Source organism: Meleagris gallopavo, chromosome 20, assembly GCF_000146605.3.
Source record: "Meleagris gallopavo isolate NT-WF06-2002-E0010 breed Aviagen turkey brand Nicholas breeding stock chromosome 20, Turkey_5.1, whole genome shotgun sequence".
NCBI classification, from domain to species: Eukaryota; Metazoa; Chordata; class Aves; order Galliformes; family Phasianidae; genus Meleagris; species Meleagris gallopavo.
The window spans coordinates 4,190,882-4,208,767 of NC_015030.2; the positions used below are offsets into that span (position 1 = coordinate 4,190,882).

The 17,886-nt window shown below is 46.5% G+C and overlaps 1 protein-coding gene across 2 annotated transcripts; it reads left to right on the forward strand.

The window, feature by feature from the left end:
• The first annotated feature begins 874 nt into the window (after positions 1-874).
• On the forward strand, positions 875-17,129 carry ST6GALNAC1 (ST6 N-acetylgalactosaminide alpha-2,6-sialyltransferase 1). 2 transcript variants are annotated; one of them, XM_031556301.1, is made up of 11 exons: positions 875-978; positions 3,925-3,989; positions 5,457-5,609; positions 8,751-9,369; positions 12,129-12,297; positions 12,494-12,659; positions 12,861-12,999; positions 13,532-13,635; positions 14,170-14,259; positions 15,501-15,600; positions 15,979-17,129. In XM_031556301.1, exons 4-11 carry the CDS (start codon positions 8,782-8,784, stop codon positions 16,147-16,149), a joined length of 1,527 nt encoding a protein of 508 aa, XP_031412161.1. In that variant the 5' UTR covers positions 875-978; positions 3,925-3,989; positions 5,457-5,609; positions 8,751-8,781; the 3' UTR covers positions 16,150-17,129. The 2 variants fall into 2 exon arrangements, with proteins under 2 accessions (XP_031412161.1, XP_003211467.1); XM_003211419.4 differs by lacking the exons at positions 875-978; positions 3,925-3,989; positions 5,457-5,609 and adding an exon at positions 5,848-6,063.
• Positions 17,130-17,886: the final 757 nt, after the last annotated feature.

The following is a 17,886-nucleotide window of genomic DNA, read 5'->3' on the forward strand; positions in this document are numbered from 1 at the left end:
GAATTCAAATATTGACCGAATGTTGACTGGAACAAGATGGGTATCATAAAAACTGGCCCGTGGAATGTTATCCTTGTTTCACCTGGGGAGAATTAGTTTTCTTACCGGTGGCTGGTATCAGCTGTTCGCTCACTCCCCCGTACCCAGTGGGAAAGGAGAGCAAACTGGAAAAAAGTAAAACTCATGGGTTGAGATAAAGTCAGTTTAATTGGACAGAAAAGGAAGGAAAATTAATAATGTTAACGACAGAATAATATACAAAACAAGTGATGCACAATGCAGTTGCTCCCCAGCCAAAGACAGCCAGGCACTGAGCAGCTCTGTGCCACGCTTTGCACTGGAGTAGTACCTAACTTTATGAAATGCAGCTCATGGGAGGAGATGTGTAACGCCATTACATGTTTATTAGAAACAGACTAGCTGATCCCTTTTGGCTCTGCCTGACATTGTGCAAATCTTCCTAGAGATCCAATGCTTGCAAGCCAAACCCCAGTTGAAAAGATGCTAAGTAGCTCCCAGGGGACTGGGAGAGACTGGTATGCCATTCTCAAATGCAAGAATCTCACATTTCCACTACAATAGCACAGTGTGCTGCTCTTCTCATCAGTTTCTTTGCCTGTGGTTTTCCCAGCATATTTATAGGTGGTGTGCAAATGGGGTGGCAAAGAGTCACCTGTTCCTGGCTGGCAAAAGTTAATAGGAGTGAGGTGAAGAAAGGTAGCACAGGGCCCTCTAGGTTTCTAGATAACACAGGAGAACTGTTGAATAGAAGACAGTAGATAGAAGAGAAGCATGTGGTTTCCAGCAGTAAATCCATCTTGCCTTTCACAAGACCCCATGGCTTTGTTGTTGTTGCAGCTAAAAATCACTTTTCTGATGCATCTACTGGGACAGAGAGGAAGGCACTGTGGGACTGCAGTTTTCCAGCTGTAAGGCAGGGACACCATGATGTACATCACTCAAGAAGCAGGCTTACAGGTACTTTATTCTGTAAGCACTTTTCACACCAAAGGATGCCAAATGGCACAGTTGTCCCTTCAGTTCTAAAGAGGGGTGGCTTCTGATGCTGAATTAGTGGGAAGAATAGGGGAAAGATCTTTACAAAGAAGTTTTTCACATTTGGCTTGAAACGTGGTAGACCAGCACAACTGTGATTTGGTGCAGGTCCTTATTTTTGCAGGCATATGTGAAATGCTGAGAAGTGTGCCTGCATTTCTTGCTAGAGGTATAGAGAAGGATTTGTGGTCCCTATGTTTCTCTCTCCAGAGCGGCAGAGAATCCAGGAATTCTCCCAATCCTAGCAGCTGATGGGCAATCTTTCTGCTGAAGGGCTGGTTTTCAGGTGAGGAGCCACGAGTTCAGTACACCAGCTGCTCACCTGTCTGCAGTACTGCCCTGCTGCTGAGTAAACAGCTGTCTCAGAGGTTCCACAGAAGGAAAAGAATATTCTCTAACTTTCTATCAGTAGGTTTTAATGGAGAAGTAAAAACAAAAACAAAAAACCCACAGACCACAAAACCCACAAATCAGCCCTTGAAGTGATGTCAGTTCTGTCTCTCTGCCTGTCAGCTCCGTGTTGATACGCTAGGCTTCCTGCTGGGACGGGACAGACAAAAGGCTGTTTAGGGAGGCATTTGGGTAAAGGAGCACTGATTGCTTCCAGCCTGTGAAACTCCAACTGAGTGTGTAGCCATTGTTACTGGGAGCATATTTTTTCTGTTTATTTGTCGGCTTTTTTTCCTTTAAATTCTCTCAAATGAGGTGGCCCATCGATCTTTTCAGCTTGGTGTTTTTGAGAAAGGAAAAATGAATGCAGGGACCAGTGCCATTTCAGTTTTGCAGCTTAAGCAGGACAGGGTCCATGGCAAACAGCTGAAGAAGCAGAAAAGCAGTGATGGAAAATTTAATCTGTTTCGTTTAAGAGGTTAACACCTCTAGCTGTGGCCACAAGGACCTCAAAAAACCTGAGCAGGAGCTGTGATAACAAAAAGAACCAAAGTCCCAGTGATTAGAGGCTGTAATATAGGCAAATTCAGAGCACTTACAGCCTACCTCCAAGCGATTGCTCCAAGCAAGGACTCCACCTCTAGCGGGAGAGCTGCCTGTGTTCACATTGCTGGCTGGAAGTAGGGGAAATATTCCAGGTTGGACCCATAACATCTGCTGTCACAATGTAGATTTCAGGCAGTTTCCTTACCAAGTCATTAGCTGGGTAAGGCTGGATACCACACAGGCAAAATAGCACTGAAAACCACAATGGTTTACACATTCTTTGTGCAGTTCTGCTGCTCTTGCAGCACATCTTGGCATGCCCTCTTCCTTTGCACAGACATGGGGAAGTGGAAAGCACACAGAGCACAGACAAATAAACAAGGTTTGATACACAGCCCTCAGGAAAATTTGCACGCAGATAAATCGTTGGTGTGGCTCAGACTTGAGCTAACAGCCTCAGCACACAGATCAGATTGTGATAAAGTTTATTTAAAAAAATAAACAGAACAGACAAATCTGCCTTTTATCTGCCCAAGATGTAACTAAAGATATAGTTGAGTGGATCTGGAGTTAAACAGAATGTTAGAAAAGTACTAGGAAAGAGCCATCTTCACTTGGCCTCAGGTAGATTTCACTAAAACAAGTCTTATTTTCAGTGCTAGAGAACAGAATAATTTCTGGTGTAGGCATTGCTGCTGGCAGCTGGTTGTGCACAATGTCTCTGCACAATGAGAGAAGCAGCATCTCTTGGGACTGCCAGTAGGGCTGCCAGGGAAGCACACAAAACCTCTAATCTGGGAAAGGAAGCTGGCATCTGTCCTGTGGCCCTTGAGAAGTTGCCAGCGCCCGTGTCAGGTTGCAGTCTTGCCGATTATCTCCCTGGCAGTGGAGGTGAATGAAAAACAGTTTTCTATGGGCCCAGTAAGTCCCACCAATCAGGCTTCTTACAGAGCTTTGTAAGGGAGCAGCTTTGTTCTTGGTCTGTGTTTTCATTGGATCATCCCTCACCTTGGCTGAGAGTGTACAGCCACATTTCCTAACCTGACCTTGTGTTTGAGCTCACCAGGCTGGCTGAGCTCTGGCAGGCTGATTTCAGCAACGAGGGTGAAAAGAGGATGAAATATTATTCCAAGGAAATGAAACCCATTAGGATTTGGGATTTTTGTTTGTTTGTTCCCTTGCACAAATACAGGAAGGTGAAAAGCTGTATGTTTTGCATAGTGGCCCTGCTTTCAGCTCCTGTACCTGCCAGAGATTTGAATATTCCCCAAAGCACAGCCTTTGAGCACAGAGTGCTTACACATTCTCCACAATTGTTAGCACAGCTCCTCAAGAGCAAAGAAAGCTGTCTTTTTCTGGTTGTAGGAGTCTTGCCATCCCTCGTGGCTCTTGGGTTTGCAGCAATGTTACATGGAGGAAGTCGAAGGAAAATGCTTACTGCCTCCAGAATTTCTCTTTGGGATTCTGTTAACAATAAATGCCTTGTAGTCACACACAAGCAGCTTCTCCCAAGCAGTATGCCCAAAGGCACAGAGGGCTGGAAAGACGAAGGCTAAAACGAAGCCATTGCTATATGTGCTGCATATCAGTGCTTCAGGACCAACAGCTGCCCCTGTGAGACAATATTGTTTGGGAGATGTGAGCACAAAATTGCTGCTTGCATGTTGCACTCCCAGCCCCGTAACCTGGCTCTCCAAAATTGCTTAGGGCTCCTGAGTGCTGCATGACAATACCATGGCCAACCCCTTTCTAAGTGCCTATAACTATGCAGTGGATCTCCTCTGATCCTAGGCTCACTTTGGGAAGATTGAAATGTTTTGCTGTACCTGGGCTAACAACCTCCCCATGCTTCTTCAAGGACTTTTTCAAATGTGTTGTTTCATTTTTTTCTCCTCTGTCCTTTGATAACTGGTGTTTTTCACTTTAATCCAGAGAGATGAATGCTGATGTAGCTACAGGGACTCCCTGCAGATGCTAAGATGCACATCTGGGACAAGGTAGGCATGAAACCTTTCATTGGCTTTCCTGTAACTTAGAGCAAACATCAGCACTCTGTGTGTTTAGGAACAGTGTGAATGTTAGCTTCTAACATTTGTGATGTTGGCGACAAAAACTTATTGCCAGTTTTGTTTTTGATAAGAACTGCACAAAACCAACTTCTAGACTAAGAGCCATTCCCACTTGAGTTATCAGGGTTAATAATTAACTGCTTCCAGTGAATTAAAATAGCTGTTTGCTGTAGTATGTAAAACTGCATTTCAGGTGCGGGAGATCATCTCTGTTTGCCTTTTGCTAGTGAGGACACATGTTCTGGACTGCCAAGTCAGTCTCTGGGCAAAGTGCAGATTTTCATGAAGAGGAGAGGTTCAGATATGAGTTGGGGAAACTGGGACAAGGCAAGACATTATCAGGTGCTACGGATCAATGGGAAACAACATCTCCTAGATCTGGATATGCTGATAGCTCCACTCAAGCATGGTGTGTACCCTCAAGGCTGTGGCAGAGATTCTTTTACCCTTGGAATGTTTTGTATGCACAGGGCATCAGTGGAGCTTTGTTTGAACTGACACTAGTGATGAGGAAAGCCTGGTTCTACTGGTCCTGTTGAGGAACAGTAGTGTAGAAAGCAGTTGTCTCTCTGTACATGATGACATGATTCAAACATAAGAAACACAAAGAAAGAAATGGTAGTGTGGTTTCACCAAAGTCATGTATATCTTTTACGTTCTGCATTCTGCAGCTGTTCATGGAGCCAAGTTCATCCATGCCCTGTATCAGTGTTGAACCCATCACTGGCATTTTCTGTCCACAATGATCATTGTGAAGGAATGGGGCAAGAGTTCAGCCCCAAAAAAGTAAGGGACTGGTCCCGGCTGCAACCCAACCAGTTAATATGTAGGCTCTTTCAGTGTTTGATCTCCTGATGGCTGAGGGTGTCCACAGCAGTGGAGGAAACTTGGCAGAGAGGAAAGTTGACAGAGAGCTCAAAAAGAACGGCTGGAGAGTGCAAACAATAGCCATCTATCTGTGTGATAGCTCAGAGCCAAAGGGACATGTTCCTGAGCCAGGTGAGCCTGTGCAACAAGTTTGTTGGCCATAGCAGAGTGAAGTTGACGTGTTTTTAAGATGTGAAAAAGTGAGACTGAACTCTGGTAGTCTGAAAGCTGGGTTGGCTTGTTGGAGGGGGGGGACTGGCTGGCTGCAACTTTCAGATAATCTGACTTTAAGCACTAACTCCTCTGCATTGTGGTGGATTTGCAAGGAGTCCAGCTCCAATCTGCAGCAAAGCACTCCCAAGGTAAAATGGATGTGTATGTCATATCAGCTTTTGTGGGAAGGGATTGCTTTTGGGTTGGAGCTAGTCACTGCAAGAAGAAGAAACCAAGATTTGTTTGTGCTTATGCTTTGAATCTTTCCCAATCCCTCGGGCAGGTGGTGGTCTGAAACCTGTTTTCTTCTTCTAGTGTGTGACAACCCTGCCTGTGCCAGAGGAGTTGGAACTAGATGATCTTCAAGGTCTGTTACAACCCAAGCCATTCCATGTTTCTTTGACTGCAAGTATGGCTGCTCTTGTAATTCACACCAATGCTCCCAGTGATGCCTCCACCAGATTAGAGGTAAAGGATTTCCTTCTTCTTGCATCAGACTGACTTCATAGAGGGAAATAGAGGAAACCTTTCCTGTCTGGAGTAAAAAGTGTTTTTTTCCCCAGTTTGGGTAGCAGTAAGTTTTAAATAATAGAGTCGGTGTAAAGCTGCTGTCTTGTCTGAGAAATTGGACCTGTGTGTGAAGATTCAGGGAGCCTTAGAAGAGAGGGTGTGAACATTCTTGCAGGGAAATCCAGAGAGACCAGCCCACTAGTTCAGTACACCTGGAAATAGCTGCATAGGGCACACCTCTGGGCAGCAGCAGCAGAGCTTCCATCTCTCCCGGGCCTCTCACTATGAGGTTTTTAATCAGAAGGCTTCCTAAAGATCCCAGAATATTCCGTTGGCTGCTTATTTTAACAATCTTTTCCCTCATCATTACTAGTTTTAGCTCCTTGTTTGGCATGGATAAAAGCGTTTTCAGGTAAGAGCCCTGCTTCCTTGCAGTACGTGCTTGTGGATAGAGTGCTTCTGCTCGCTTTCTCTCCCTCTCTCTTTTAATGTTGAAAGTTGCACTTTGGATCTGAGTTTGATGACCACTTTCCTTTAGAAAACCGTGTTGTATACAATCAGAGCACAGTGTTGGAAGATCACAGCCAAACTTTCTTCTGCTGTATTGCCAGCTCCCAGTACTTCCCTGCATAGTTGTATTAAGAAAGCAGCTTTTACTTGACGAACTCTGTGTGTTTCCATAGTTTGGCACTACATATTTGCTTTTACCTTGTAGCTTCCATATGGACCTCACCCAGTTCTAGCCTAGATTGCATTGCTAGACATTGAATTTGGTGTGATACCTTTACATTTATAACCACTTGATTCCTAAAGTAATACAAACATGCAGTGTACTGGCACACTGATGTCACACTGACGTGATAAAGATACAAGTTATCTTATTTTTTCCATGCCTGGCTTCTTTAAACCATTTTGTCCTGCAAAGATACAGGAAACATTGATACTACTGAAACTTTATGTAGAACACACCCACGCATGTGCAGTATGTGGTTGTCTCTGTTTCTATTTTTGTGCCTTTGTATGTAACGTGAAATACAGAAAGCAGCATTGCCATGGGTTTATTTGCTTCAGGGCTCAGTAAATTGGAAAGGAAGGTGACAGTAAGTATTATTGTGCTTCCACAGTTGTTTGCAAGCTGTACTCCAGAGGCTGGTTGGTGTTTGATGAGCTGGGTTGAACCAGTTGTCTGGTTTTAAAGAGTTGGTCGGGGGATCAAGGTCCTGTGCAGGTGCAGGCACAAGTGCCTGGCCACGTGCCTCTGACTGCAAGAAGTAAGGTTTTGGATGCAAAGAGCCCTCCGTTTTGCATTTTGGTCTCAATGTTACCAAATGTCTTTTTATCTAGAATATAAGTGAAATATTTCCTTTTATTGGAGTATGCAGTGACACATTTAAATGTGCAGGGCTATGATAGAAAGCAACCACTGCATCCTTGATGGAAGCTGGTTAAATGAGGCTAATAATTTCCTAATCACTTCACAGTGTATTGCTCTGCAGCCTCAGCAGTAATCAAAGTGCTGTCTCCAACCTCTTATCTGCAGAGGTGCTTTTTTCCCATGTATCATCTTGGGAGCGCTCCTCAAGTTATTCAGATAGTTGTACCACCCAAAGGGCAAAGTGTGAGATCAGACAACTGTGTCAGTTTGTTATGGAAACTTTTGTTGTATGTAAAAGCTTCGCTGCAGAATTTTTCAGCTTTCTTTTTCCTGTTCCACCCTACAACTCTGTGTACAGGGAAGGTTTAGATTAGATGTCAGAGGTACATTTTTTACAGAGAGAGTTGTGGGGTGCTGGAATAGCTGCCCAGAGAGGCTGTGGATGCCCCATCTCTGGAGGTGCTCAAGACCAGGTTGGTTGGGCCCGGGGCAGCTTGATCTAGTGGTTGGCATGCTCTGGGTGCCTGATCTACTGGTTGGCAGCCCTGCCCGTGTGGAGCTGGATGATTTTTGAGGTCCTTTCCAACCCAAACCACTCTAGGATTCTATATATATAAGAAAGATTTTATACATATAAGCTTTAGAATGTGTTTAATAGCTTTGAAGTGCCTGTTGTAAGGTGTTTGTAGCTGGTGAGTGCTGTGTGATGCCATTGCAGTAGTTGAGGGGAAAAGGAGAGGAAATAGTGCCTTGTGGCCCCAGATGTGCAGGTCTGGATTCAGTCCTTGGTTCTGACCCAAACTCAAGTGATGGAACTGGGGGTTGTACAGTCTTTTTCTGCATTATTCTATATCTGAGTTCACAGCATCACTCTGTTCTCTCTGCAGGACATTTAGCTTCCTCAGGCAGGATCTGCACTGGAGCTGTGTCTGACTTGTGGTGTGCTCTCTCTGGAAGATATCTTAAGTGAATCTGAAGATAGAACTGCCCTTCTCAAATCCCTTGGGATCTGATCCTGGGATATTACCAGTTTGCATTATATCTGATTGGTGTCTCTGAGGCAAGCCAGTTTTGGTGATGAAGTGGTGTTTTGGGGACCAAATTATAGAGCATATACTAGCAGTTGGTCTTTTTATGACTGTAATTTCCAATGTCATAGATAGAGATAGTGTAAAAGAAGTGATGCATGCTTATGGAGTGAACTTCACTCCTTATCAGGCTTCCTTTTCTGAACTCTGTAAGATCTCCATACTTTTAACACAGAAGCACCTGTCTCTGCTGATAAATAAGGTGGAATGTGTTGTGTCCCATGTCCTGAAGTCAGTATCTCTGAAACAGGGTTCTGCAGTGCTCTATGTACACTCCTGGGGAGTGGACTGTTGTGCCCTGGGCAGGGCAAAGCTATTCTGTGCTGGTTTATAGTTAGTGCCAATGTAAAGCATATTTCTTGAGTTAAGTCCCAAAGAGGAGTATGGAAATTTGAATAAAACTTTGGTGGCAAATACCTAAATGAAATTGAATTCAGACAGCATCCTTCTAACAAGGGTGTTTTACTTCCCTGCAGAAACTCAGTTGCAGACACCAATGCAAGTCATCTGAGTGTAATGGTTGTGTGCAGAAGTGATCTGAAGTACAGACAAGAGCACAAGAAGTGTGCTGGAAGCTGCTCAGTGTTAAGTGGAAAATGTTTATGATGTGTCTGCTTTTTCTTTGATTGCATTCAGGCAGCTCAAGATTTACCAAAGCATCTCACATATGCTACAAGTGGACACCCAAGATCAGCAAGGCTCAGACTATTCTGCTTATGGGAGAATTTCGAAGGTTGGTTTGGAGAGAAACGCTACATGGCTCAAACTGAATACTGCTGTGAGTACACCAAGTTGGGAAGGAAAGGAAGAGCAGAAGAAAACAATGAGACCAGTTGCCAGGGTGGAAGAAGCCAAGGAGAAGGTGACTGCGACCCCATACCCTGAGATGGAGGGAATCAAGAATACAGCAGCATCAACAGCCTCTGTAGTGGAGAGAACAAAGGAGAAAACAGCAGCGAGACCAGTTCCAGGGGTAGAGGAAGCTGATGGAAAGAGAACAGTTCCCAGGATGAAGGGAGACAAAGAAAAGGTGACTGTGAAACCATCCTTTGGGATGAGGGTAGTTCATGCAAACAGCACATCCAAAGACAAACCAAAGGCAGAAGAGCCTCCTGCATCGGTGAAAACCGTAAGACCTGTGACTCAGGCTGCCACAGTGACAGAGAAGAAGAAACTGAGGGCTGCTGACTTCAAGACTGAGCCTCAGTGGGATTTTGATGATGAGTACATACTGGATAGCTCGTCTCCAGCATCGGTAGGCATAATGGCCTTGTGTGTATGTCCCTGTTGACCTCTTTGTCTGCTGTCTCCTGGGCATCTTTGCCCTTCAGAGTGGAGGCTGATCTCCAAGCTGGTAGATCAACCCACTCATATACGCAGGTGCTGCTGAGGCCCAGAGCAGGAGAGCTGTGTGAGTATGGCTCGGTTGGCCTGCTCCAGGATGGGAAGTTGTTATAACTGCACCCATTTTCGTGGGTTCCTTTCTTTAAAAGTCAGTCAGAACAATCTTTTTATAACTCAGGAGCATCAGGAGCTGGGGAGAATATCTCTAGATGTCCTACAAGGCGATTCCAGTCTTGAGTGCCTTGCTCTATTGCATAGGAGACTTAGGCACATAACGGAGCTTCTGTGTGGCACAGTGCCCTAAGGTAAGTGCCATTACACTGAGTCTTGTAATGTCTGTGACAGACATTCAGAGCCTAGCCCTAAATCAAGGTCCTAATACAGGCGTCTCATTTCCTGGGGAATTGAAATCTCCATCGTGGTGAAGACTCAGCTTTTACAGTTCCCAGATTTGCCTTGATTTTTGTTTTATGTAGCCAGGCTAAAGTATTCAGGGTTGTGGGGAGGGAACAGGAGTATATCTGTGTAATCTGTTTTCCTATCAATGCAAGTCAAAAGCTTTGGCAGCAGTGGGAAACTTGTCATGCTTGTGCTGTGCTGTAAGGAGTGACACTGGCAGTGGGAGTGAGGAGGATCTTGATGAACAGAAGTGGAGGCTTTCTTAGTTGTTTGAGTTAAGTCAGAGTAAAGTGTGCTCCAGAGACAGCAGAGTGGAGGCTGTTGGTGGCATTAAGGTGAATGTAGGTGCTGCTGGAGAGGACTGCCAGGGCTGCAGGCACTGCATCATTCTGCTCAGGCCTCCCCTTGCTCTCTTGAAGATGTTAATTCCAATCCCACTGTGCCTTGGGAGACACACAGAGAGCAGAGGTAGATTAGCTGCAGTGATGAAATATCCTGAGATGAACTTTACTGTTTTGATGTTTTCTTTCTGAGTTCTTTCTCTTTTGTGCACTGCCCCTCTTGGCAGTGCAAGCCATTCTTTTGCTGACAGGTTGTGCTCTTCAGTGTGGCATTGAGCCACATGAGAAGAGAAGATTCGTGATTCTATTAAATAGAAAAATTGGCTGTTAAACCCTTGAGCTAATTTACTGGCCCAGCCTTAGTGGGACACAGCAGAAGGGCCTGGCTCACGATCAAGTGTGTGGAGCAGGATGTGCATCCTTGTTCCTGGACTTGAGGCACCTGAAATACAAATGGGAGTGGGCAAAATATGAGGCTGAGTGTGTGTGTGCCATATGAGTCAATCCCTCACCCTTCCTGCCCTGTGCTACTGCACTACACATAGCGGGGTTAGGTCAGCTGGATCCTGCTCGGTGACTCCCAGATGCTTCTGTCTTCTGCAGCTCCTTGGAGAAGACATGCAGCTATCTCGGAGTGCAGAGCAGGAGCTGGCAGAGAGATGAGGGACAACAGCTTTCAGCAGGAAGCCAAGAGTGTTCTTCATTCTATCTGGGGCTGCAGAGCATCTGGGCGTGCAGAACAGCTAAGACAGTGGGGAAAACCCTTCCACAATAGTGGAACATGGAGGAAGTGCATGCAGAAGGGTTGTTGGTGAACTTATGGATCTAGACATCATGCACTGAATCTTGCTTCCAAATGTCATCTCTAATTCTGCAAAGAGAGGGAGTAACTAGAAGTGCTTCCAACTTCCTTCATTTCCTGCACAGTCAGACTTTCCCCTAATTCTTCTTGTATTGATCCAGACTAGCTGTGGAGGCATGAGAACTATCAGGCCTCAAACAGTACAAAGTACAGCTTGAACAGGCAGGGAACATCCTGTCTCTGGACATGTAACATGCTAAAAATGAAATGACACCAACATCAAACCCTGCACAGTATTTTTATCACTGCAGTGCTGTCATGACAAACAGAATGTCACTCTCACCTGCAGCAGGGAGCCCAGCTCAGCTATCAGCATGCTGCAAGGCTTTGGTAAAGCAGTCTGGCCACTTCTGGGGGTTTGAGGTGGGCACATAGGTCCACTTGGTCTTCTTTTTGTATTTTGCTAGATAGTGTAATAACTGTTTGGAAAGATGTCTAAGACAGTAAAGCCTAAATTGACTCAGTGGAAAATCCACCACAGTTGGAGCTCTCTGCTCTCCATCTGCACACACAGCCTAATGCTTGCCAGGTGCAATGAGACCATTCTTGTTACATAGGATCAGCTGACTTGGATTCCCTTATCAGCTGTAAGTTGCTCTGCTTTTCCTTTAGGAGATGGAATAAGATGCGTGCTTTTTCTTTTCTTTTAAGGGAACACCAGTGGTGATCTGACCCCACATGTGTGTCAGTATGTTGATCAAAGCCTTGTGAGCTGTGTTGTCAAAGGGACTGCTGGCCTTATTTGGTACCTTTAGGTTACACCTGTTACAGGTATCAATTGGCAACAGGTAGTGAGGCCTGAGGCCATTAAAACCTGTGAGAACTACAGGCCTGTTTTTCTGAAGAGGAAAGGCTGAGAGACTTGAGTAATCCTGCCTTACTTGTTCATCTGTTCATCTAATTGTTCATCTGTTATTGTGCCTCATTTTTGTGGCAACGGGGACACTGAGAGGAGTGGATGATCCATTGGAGTTTCTGATTCTTTACATGACACTTGTGCATAGGCACTCAGACAGGTTTATCAGCTCCCTGCTAATCGGCCCTTATTGTTTCTTCTTGTTTTTCAAGACCTGCTCTGAATCAGTGAGGGCCAAGGCTGCCAAGTCAGAGTGGCTGCGAGATCTTTTCCTGCCAAACATCACACTCTTCATAGACAAGAGTTACTTCAATGTCAGTGAGTGGGACCGCCTGGAGCATTTTGCACCTCCCTATGGCTTCATGGAGCTCAATTACTCACGTGAGTCTCCCAGGGTTGTCAGAATGGGACTGTGAAAACATCCCACAGGAACTGTATGCTGGGTTTCTGGTGTTTTGCAGGGCCTCTTTGACAAATACACCAAGCCAGGTGGATCTTGTGGAGGAAATTGTGGTGGTTTCCCTGGGTCCATTCTCAAGGTTCTCAATGCTAATGCTCCACCATGTTTGCTTCGCAGTGGTAGAAGAAGTCATGTCACGGCTGCCTCTAAATCCCCACCAGCAGCTGCTCCTGGCCAACAGTAACGTGTCAACGTGCATCAGCTGTGCCGTTGTGGGGAATGGAGGGATATTGAATAACTCTGGAATGGGCCAGGAGATTGACTCCCATGACTATGTGTTCCGGTAAGACAATCTGATGGTTCTTGGGAGATACACAGCCAACCTGCTCTGGCGAGCAGGAAATTGTGCTGATTGCCAGCTGCCCAAATGATTGATGGCAGGAGGAGATGAAAAACCACAAAGATTTTTCTCTTTTTCCAGTTATAAACAGGGGTACCAGCATTTCCCATGTTTATCTGCTATTTGTTTGATTTCCTTGGACAGGGTGAGTGGGGCTGTAATCAAAGGTTACGAAAAGGATGTGGGAACAAAAACCTCCTTCTATGGATTCACAGCATACTCCCTTGTGTCCTCTCTCCAGAACTTGGAACACAAAGGGTTCAAGAAGATCCCACAGGGGAAGGTAAGTCAGGTCTATGATTGTACGGCTTTGACAGGATTCTGTTAACCTGTCACCTTCATTTCTGATCTTTTCATGCGTGATGGGCAAAGGGGCTGAGCTAACAGTTCAGCATTACTGTTAGTGAGGGATCCTTGGCTTGAGAGTGAATATTCATAGTGGCAAATTGTGTTAGTCCTACCCTGGCCCTTTAGAATATAATAGAATAATTCACTTGGAACTGCCTGGCCACATCAGGGCTAGCCAAAGTTAAATCACATTATTAGGGGCATTCTCCAAATGCCTCCTGAACAGAGGCAGGTGTGAGTATCAGCCACCTTGCTGGGAAGTGTTCAGCCATGCTCACAAACCTTTGGCATGTTGAAGTAGCTATGGATCAGATGTTCTCTCCATTCTGTCACTGTGGGATGGTTAAAAGCTGCAGAGCACCGATGTGCGCTTGAGAAGCTCAGTCAGCTTAGATATCTGCTTGCTTTTTGGTGTTAAAGGACGTCTCTCTTGTGTTGTTCATTAATGCCCACTTTTTCTTTCTTAGCATATCAGATACATTCACTTCCTGGAGGCAGTTAGAGACTACGAGTGGCTGAAGGCTCTTCTGCTGAACAAGGATATCAGGAAAGGATTCCTGGGCCACTATGGGTAAAGCAAACTAGCCCCACCTCTGCATCCTTCAGTGTGGAGCTCTCTGCTGTACCTTCGTTCCACAGTGCTCAGTCTGCCGACTTGCAGACCAAGTTAAACCCTCCCTCCTTGCTGATTTATCTGAAGAAATGTCTTCTTTCCTCCCAGCTGTGAGCACTGCTGTGACCAATACGCCTCCTTCCTAGCTGTTTCTATAGTAGCTGCTTTTAGTGGTCTGTGGTCTGAGCTCAGAGAAAGCTTTGAGTTTCTCTGGGATGAATGCAAGCTGCTTTCTGCTTTGGTTTCTGTATGTGGTCCTACTCATGCATGAAGAGCTGGTTTTACCAAGTCTTATCTTTACATATGCATGTTTTAGATATTTCCATCTCCTTTGTTGCCACTCTTGCAGCAGGCTATGGAGGCTTTGTCATCATGTAAGAAATGTTGCAGGATAACTGAATGATGTGATTCTTCTCTCACCACCAAGTACATCAGGCTGATGCTTTCCAGCCATAATGAAATACAGGATAAACTCCTTATTCCTGTCCCTAGGCAAAGGCCCCGGGAGAGATTTGATGAAGATTTCACAATGAATAACTACCTGGTAACTCACCCTGATTTCCTCAGATACTTGAAAAACAGGTGAGCTGGAAACTGTGCTTTCTGGCTAGCAGCATCTCTCTGTCTCTGTGCTCTCTCTTTCCAGCCCATTGACTTGTAACTGCAGTTGAGCTGTAGCAGCAGATTTGGGGTAAGCTTCACCAGTGTGCAGTCACTTAAAGTGCTCTGTGGTACTGCAGTGGGACGTTAGCTGCAGGTATAGACCTACAAACTTCTCATCTATGAGCTAGAGAAGCTGCAGCTCTCAGACAGATTGGCTTTCTGCATCCAAAAGGGGTCAAGTGGCAATGTTAGATGTGAGCAGAGCATTGCTAAGGTGCCAGAATAGTTAACTGTTCAGGACCAACCTCTCATGTTACCCATTGCTCAGCACCTCGGAGGAAGGTTCCATAACAGCCCTCCTCTCCTTAGATCATGTCTTAACTCAAGGGATTAGTTGTTCCCTTAAGCACAGTAATGGGCTCTCCTTCAGCATCCTATTTGTCTGGCCTGACTGCACTTCTTTGCATCTCATTTTTACAAGTATGTCCTGGATACTATTACTATCTATACTAGATCTGCCAATTTTGGGCCACACACGACCAGGAGATGTAGGAAGAAGAGCTCTTGTTGTGCCCAGCTCTGATTGTGTTTGCCCTTTGGTCTCCTTGAGAGCTGCATTATGTCTTTCTGATAGATAGCAAATTCAATGCCAGATGGCTTGCACTCCCCTGCTCATTCTTCTCTCTCTTCTCTGACTTGGGCTCTTTCCAAGGCCAGGAGAGCTCAAATTCTATTTTTAATGTGTGGACTCCTACCTTCCTAACAACTGCTGGCACAAAATCCTAGCAGATTTTGTGACCCTCCTTCTGCACCTTTCCTGCATCGTGTTTCATTCCCAAATGTGGATGGGTAGAACATACCAGGGGACTCTAAAGCCACTTCTGCACTGCAAGGCAAGGAACAGGGAGTGATTTGAATGTGCTGGGTCCTTTAATCATGTCCCCATTTATCCCCACTGCCTCTTGACCTGTAAAGTTTGGGCTGAGTGCAGAGCACTGGTTTCAGTGCAGGTGATGGAAGCATTCTGGGCTGGCCTTGTGCTTCACTGAGCACACAGCACTACCCACACATGAGCAGTCGTGGCTTGTTTGAAATGCTCAGTGTGGCCACAAGCTGCTGCAAGGAGGGAAAGTGGCAGATGAGCCAAGGAGGACAAGCCATGCACAGCTTGAACCAGCACGCTCAGCAGCCACTCCGTGCTTTCTTCTCTTGTACTGCAGGTTCTTAAAATCTAAAAATCTTCAAAAGCCCCACTGGCGGCTGTACAGACCCACAACAGGAGCCCTGCTGCTGCTGACTGCCCTGCATCTTTGTGACCGGGTAAGGGCATTATGATTCTTGCTCACACCCCTGTCTGAAAACAAAGGATAACTGAGTATGGGTGTCCCCAGCCCTGACTTGTCAGCTAGAGGGGAACAGAGTGAGCACAAAAAAAAGCAGCCCCAAAATAGTTCACACAAAGGCTGTGCAGCCTGCTTTAGGACCTGAGAGCTGTTGTGCCTCCAGGCAGTCAGTGCAAGAGGATGTTGGCTTTCTGGGGCCTCTTCTCACAGCCTGGTCTATGTTGGGTGCCCTTGCAGAGTCACTGGGAGTTGTCCTTGTTCTGTTCTCCCACCCTGTTTGGGAGCTGTCCTGTATTTCATTTAGCTCCCTCTGTCCTTGATATCTCTCCCTGCTGAGCCCTCTTGTCTTTCCCAGGTGAGTGCCTATGGCTACATCACAGAAGGTCACCAGAAATACTCGGATCACTACTATGACAAGGAGTGGAAACGACTGGTCTTCTACATTAACCATGACTTCAACTTGGAGAAGCAGGTGTGGAAAAGGCTTCATGATGAGAACATCATGAAGCTCTACCAGAGATCCTGACTGTGTGATGAGGGCCGTTGCCTGGGAAATCTCAACAGCACCTCACGGGGAACAGAAGAGGACCTCAGAAGCCAGGGTTAGCTCTGGACTTCCAGGCCCAGCTTCAGCTGCACAGAGATATTTCCCTCCTTTGGTATCTTTGTTTTCTCACAACACTTCCTAAAATGTGTGTATTCTACAGACCAAGAGAACAGAAGGGAAAAGTGCCTCCAAACAAGTCCCATCTGACTTGTGGATGGTTGTAGGCTCTGGTGCTGGGAAAGAGAAATCCAGGATGAATCTGAATAGCAGATGTTCCAGTGCCCATTATCTTTATCAGGTTCTCCCTCTGCAAGGAGATGGTCTTGGGGCTGGGGCTAGTTTTGCTCTAGGTGGGTTCTCTCCGTGAGCAGTGCTCTCTGTGGAGCTGGGAGTTTTGGGTAAGCAGTGGATAGAAATGGGGACGCGGACAATCCTGTCTCAAGGGGATGATTTGTGTCCTGGAGGTGCAGTTGTTGCTCTGCTCCCTGCAGACACAAAGGAGGACTGAACTCTTAACTTCCAAATGCATCTCAGTTCCCAATGTGACTTTGCTGTGACACCTCCTGGGGAGCACTGTGATGTCTGGTGCCCAGCCTGCTGACCTTGGCCTAGTTCACCATCAGCACAAGGGAAGGGGAGAGCTCTCCATAGTGCAGCAGGATGCTGGACATTGTGCCTCTTGCTGTGGGCTCCCCTGGCTGCTGACTGCAGGTAGTGAGTCTGGTGAAGAAGCTGGTGCTTGGCTATGCCTGGAGCATGGTTCTTCCTCTCCTACCAGGAGAAATGAGAATTCTCAGTGTCCAGGGATGGATGCTGTCTGTCCTTGCTGCTGACTGGAGTGCCTCCCTACACTGTGCTGAGAAAAGCACTGTTGCAGCCAGCAAGCCTTTGGAATACTGGCCTTCTGAGTGGGCTTTTGCAAAATAAATGGCACTGCTTTACCCAAGCTGGTTTCCATTGCAGCCTTTTGAGATGTGGTTAGTATCTTTTATCTCAGTCACCCCCCAGAGCCAACAGAGGGTTTTGCTGCTGCACCCACAGGCTCTGAGCCCTGCAGTGCCTGTGCATGGCTGCTGCCCCAAGTCTAGGGGCTCTGGATGGGCAGCGAGGCAGCTTTGTTCCTTGCCCATGCATTGCTGTGGGTTGCCTGGTGACCGGCTCCACTGGGTATTCTTCCCTTCTGAATAGGGCTTTTCTCCTCCCAAGAAGTTGAAAGAAGTTTCTTTTAAACTCCTCCCTTCCCCCTCTTCCTCTTTTGTCTCCCTCTTTTCTGGGAAACAGGGCAGGGCTGAGCCCTGCTGAGCAAACGAGGAGCCCAGCTTTTGGGATGGGCTGGCAGCCCCCAGCACCCATCTTCTCTGCAACTGAGGGCCCCCGAAGTCAAGGAAAGGGAACTCCGTGGGATGATGTCCCCACCAGCAGAACCTGTTCCCCCTTGGCTCCTCTCTTAGGATAGAGCCACACAACAGAAAGTCTGCAGCCCTGTGGTTTGCTGTGCCTGGCAGGGCAAAATTGGTGATGCTGGGCTGTGCTGGAGCAGCCCCGGTCTCTCCAGAGCTGCCCTGGTGACCAAGGACGTTGGTCTGGGCCACCCCAAATGTCCACATCCAAGCCAGCAGCGTTATCCCTGTGCCACCAGGTGGCAGCTGCTGTCCAGGGCTGTGCTGTGAGCATCCAGGTGTGGCACAGGCTGTGTACCAGTGGGCCGTTGCCCCC

What these genes read in the sequence shown, in the direction of transcription:
- ST6GALNAC1 (XM_003211419.4), top strand. Translation starts at nt 5,936, where the DNA reads ATGAGGTTTTTAATCAGAAGGCTTCCTAAAGATCCCAGAATATTCCGT. An exon ending in TCCCATGACTATGTGTTCCG is followed by an intron (nt 12,660 to 12,860) that starts GTAAGACAATCT and finishes TTCCTTGGACAG; the next exon opens with GGTGAGTGGGGCTGTAATCA. An exon ending in AGAAGATCCCACAGGGGAAG is followed by an intron (nt 13,000 to 13,531) that starts GTAAGTCAGGTC and finishes TTTCTTTCTTAG; the next exon opens with CATATCAGATACATTCACTT.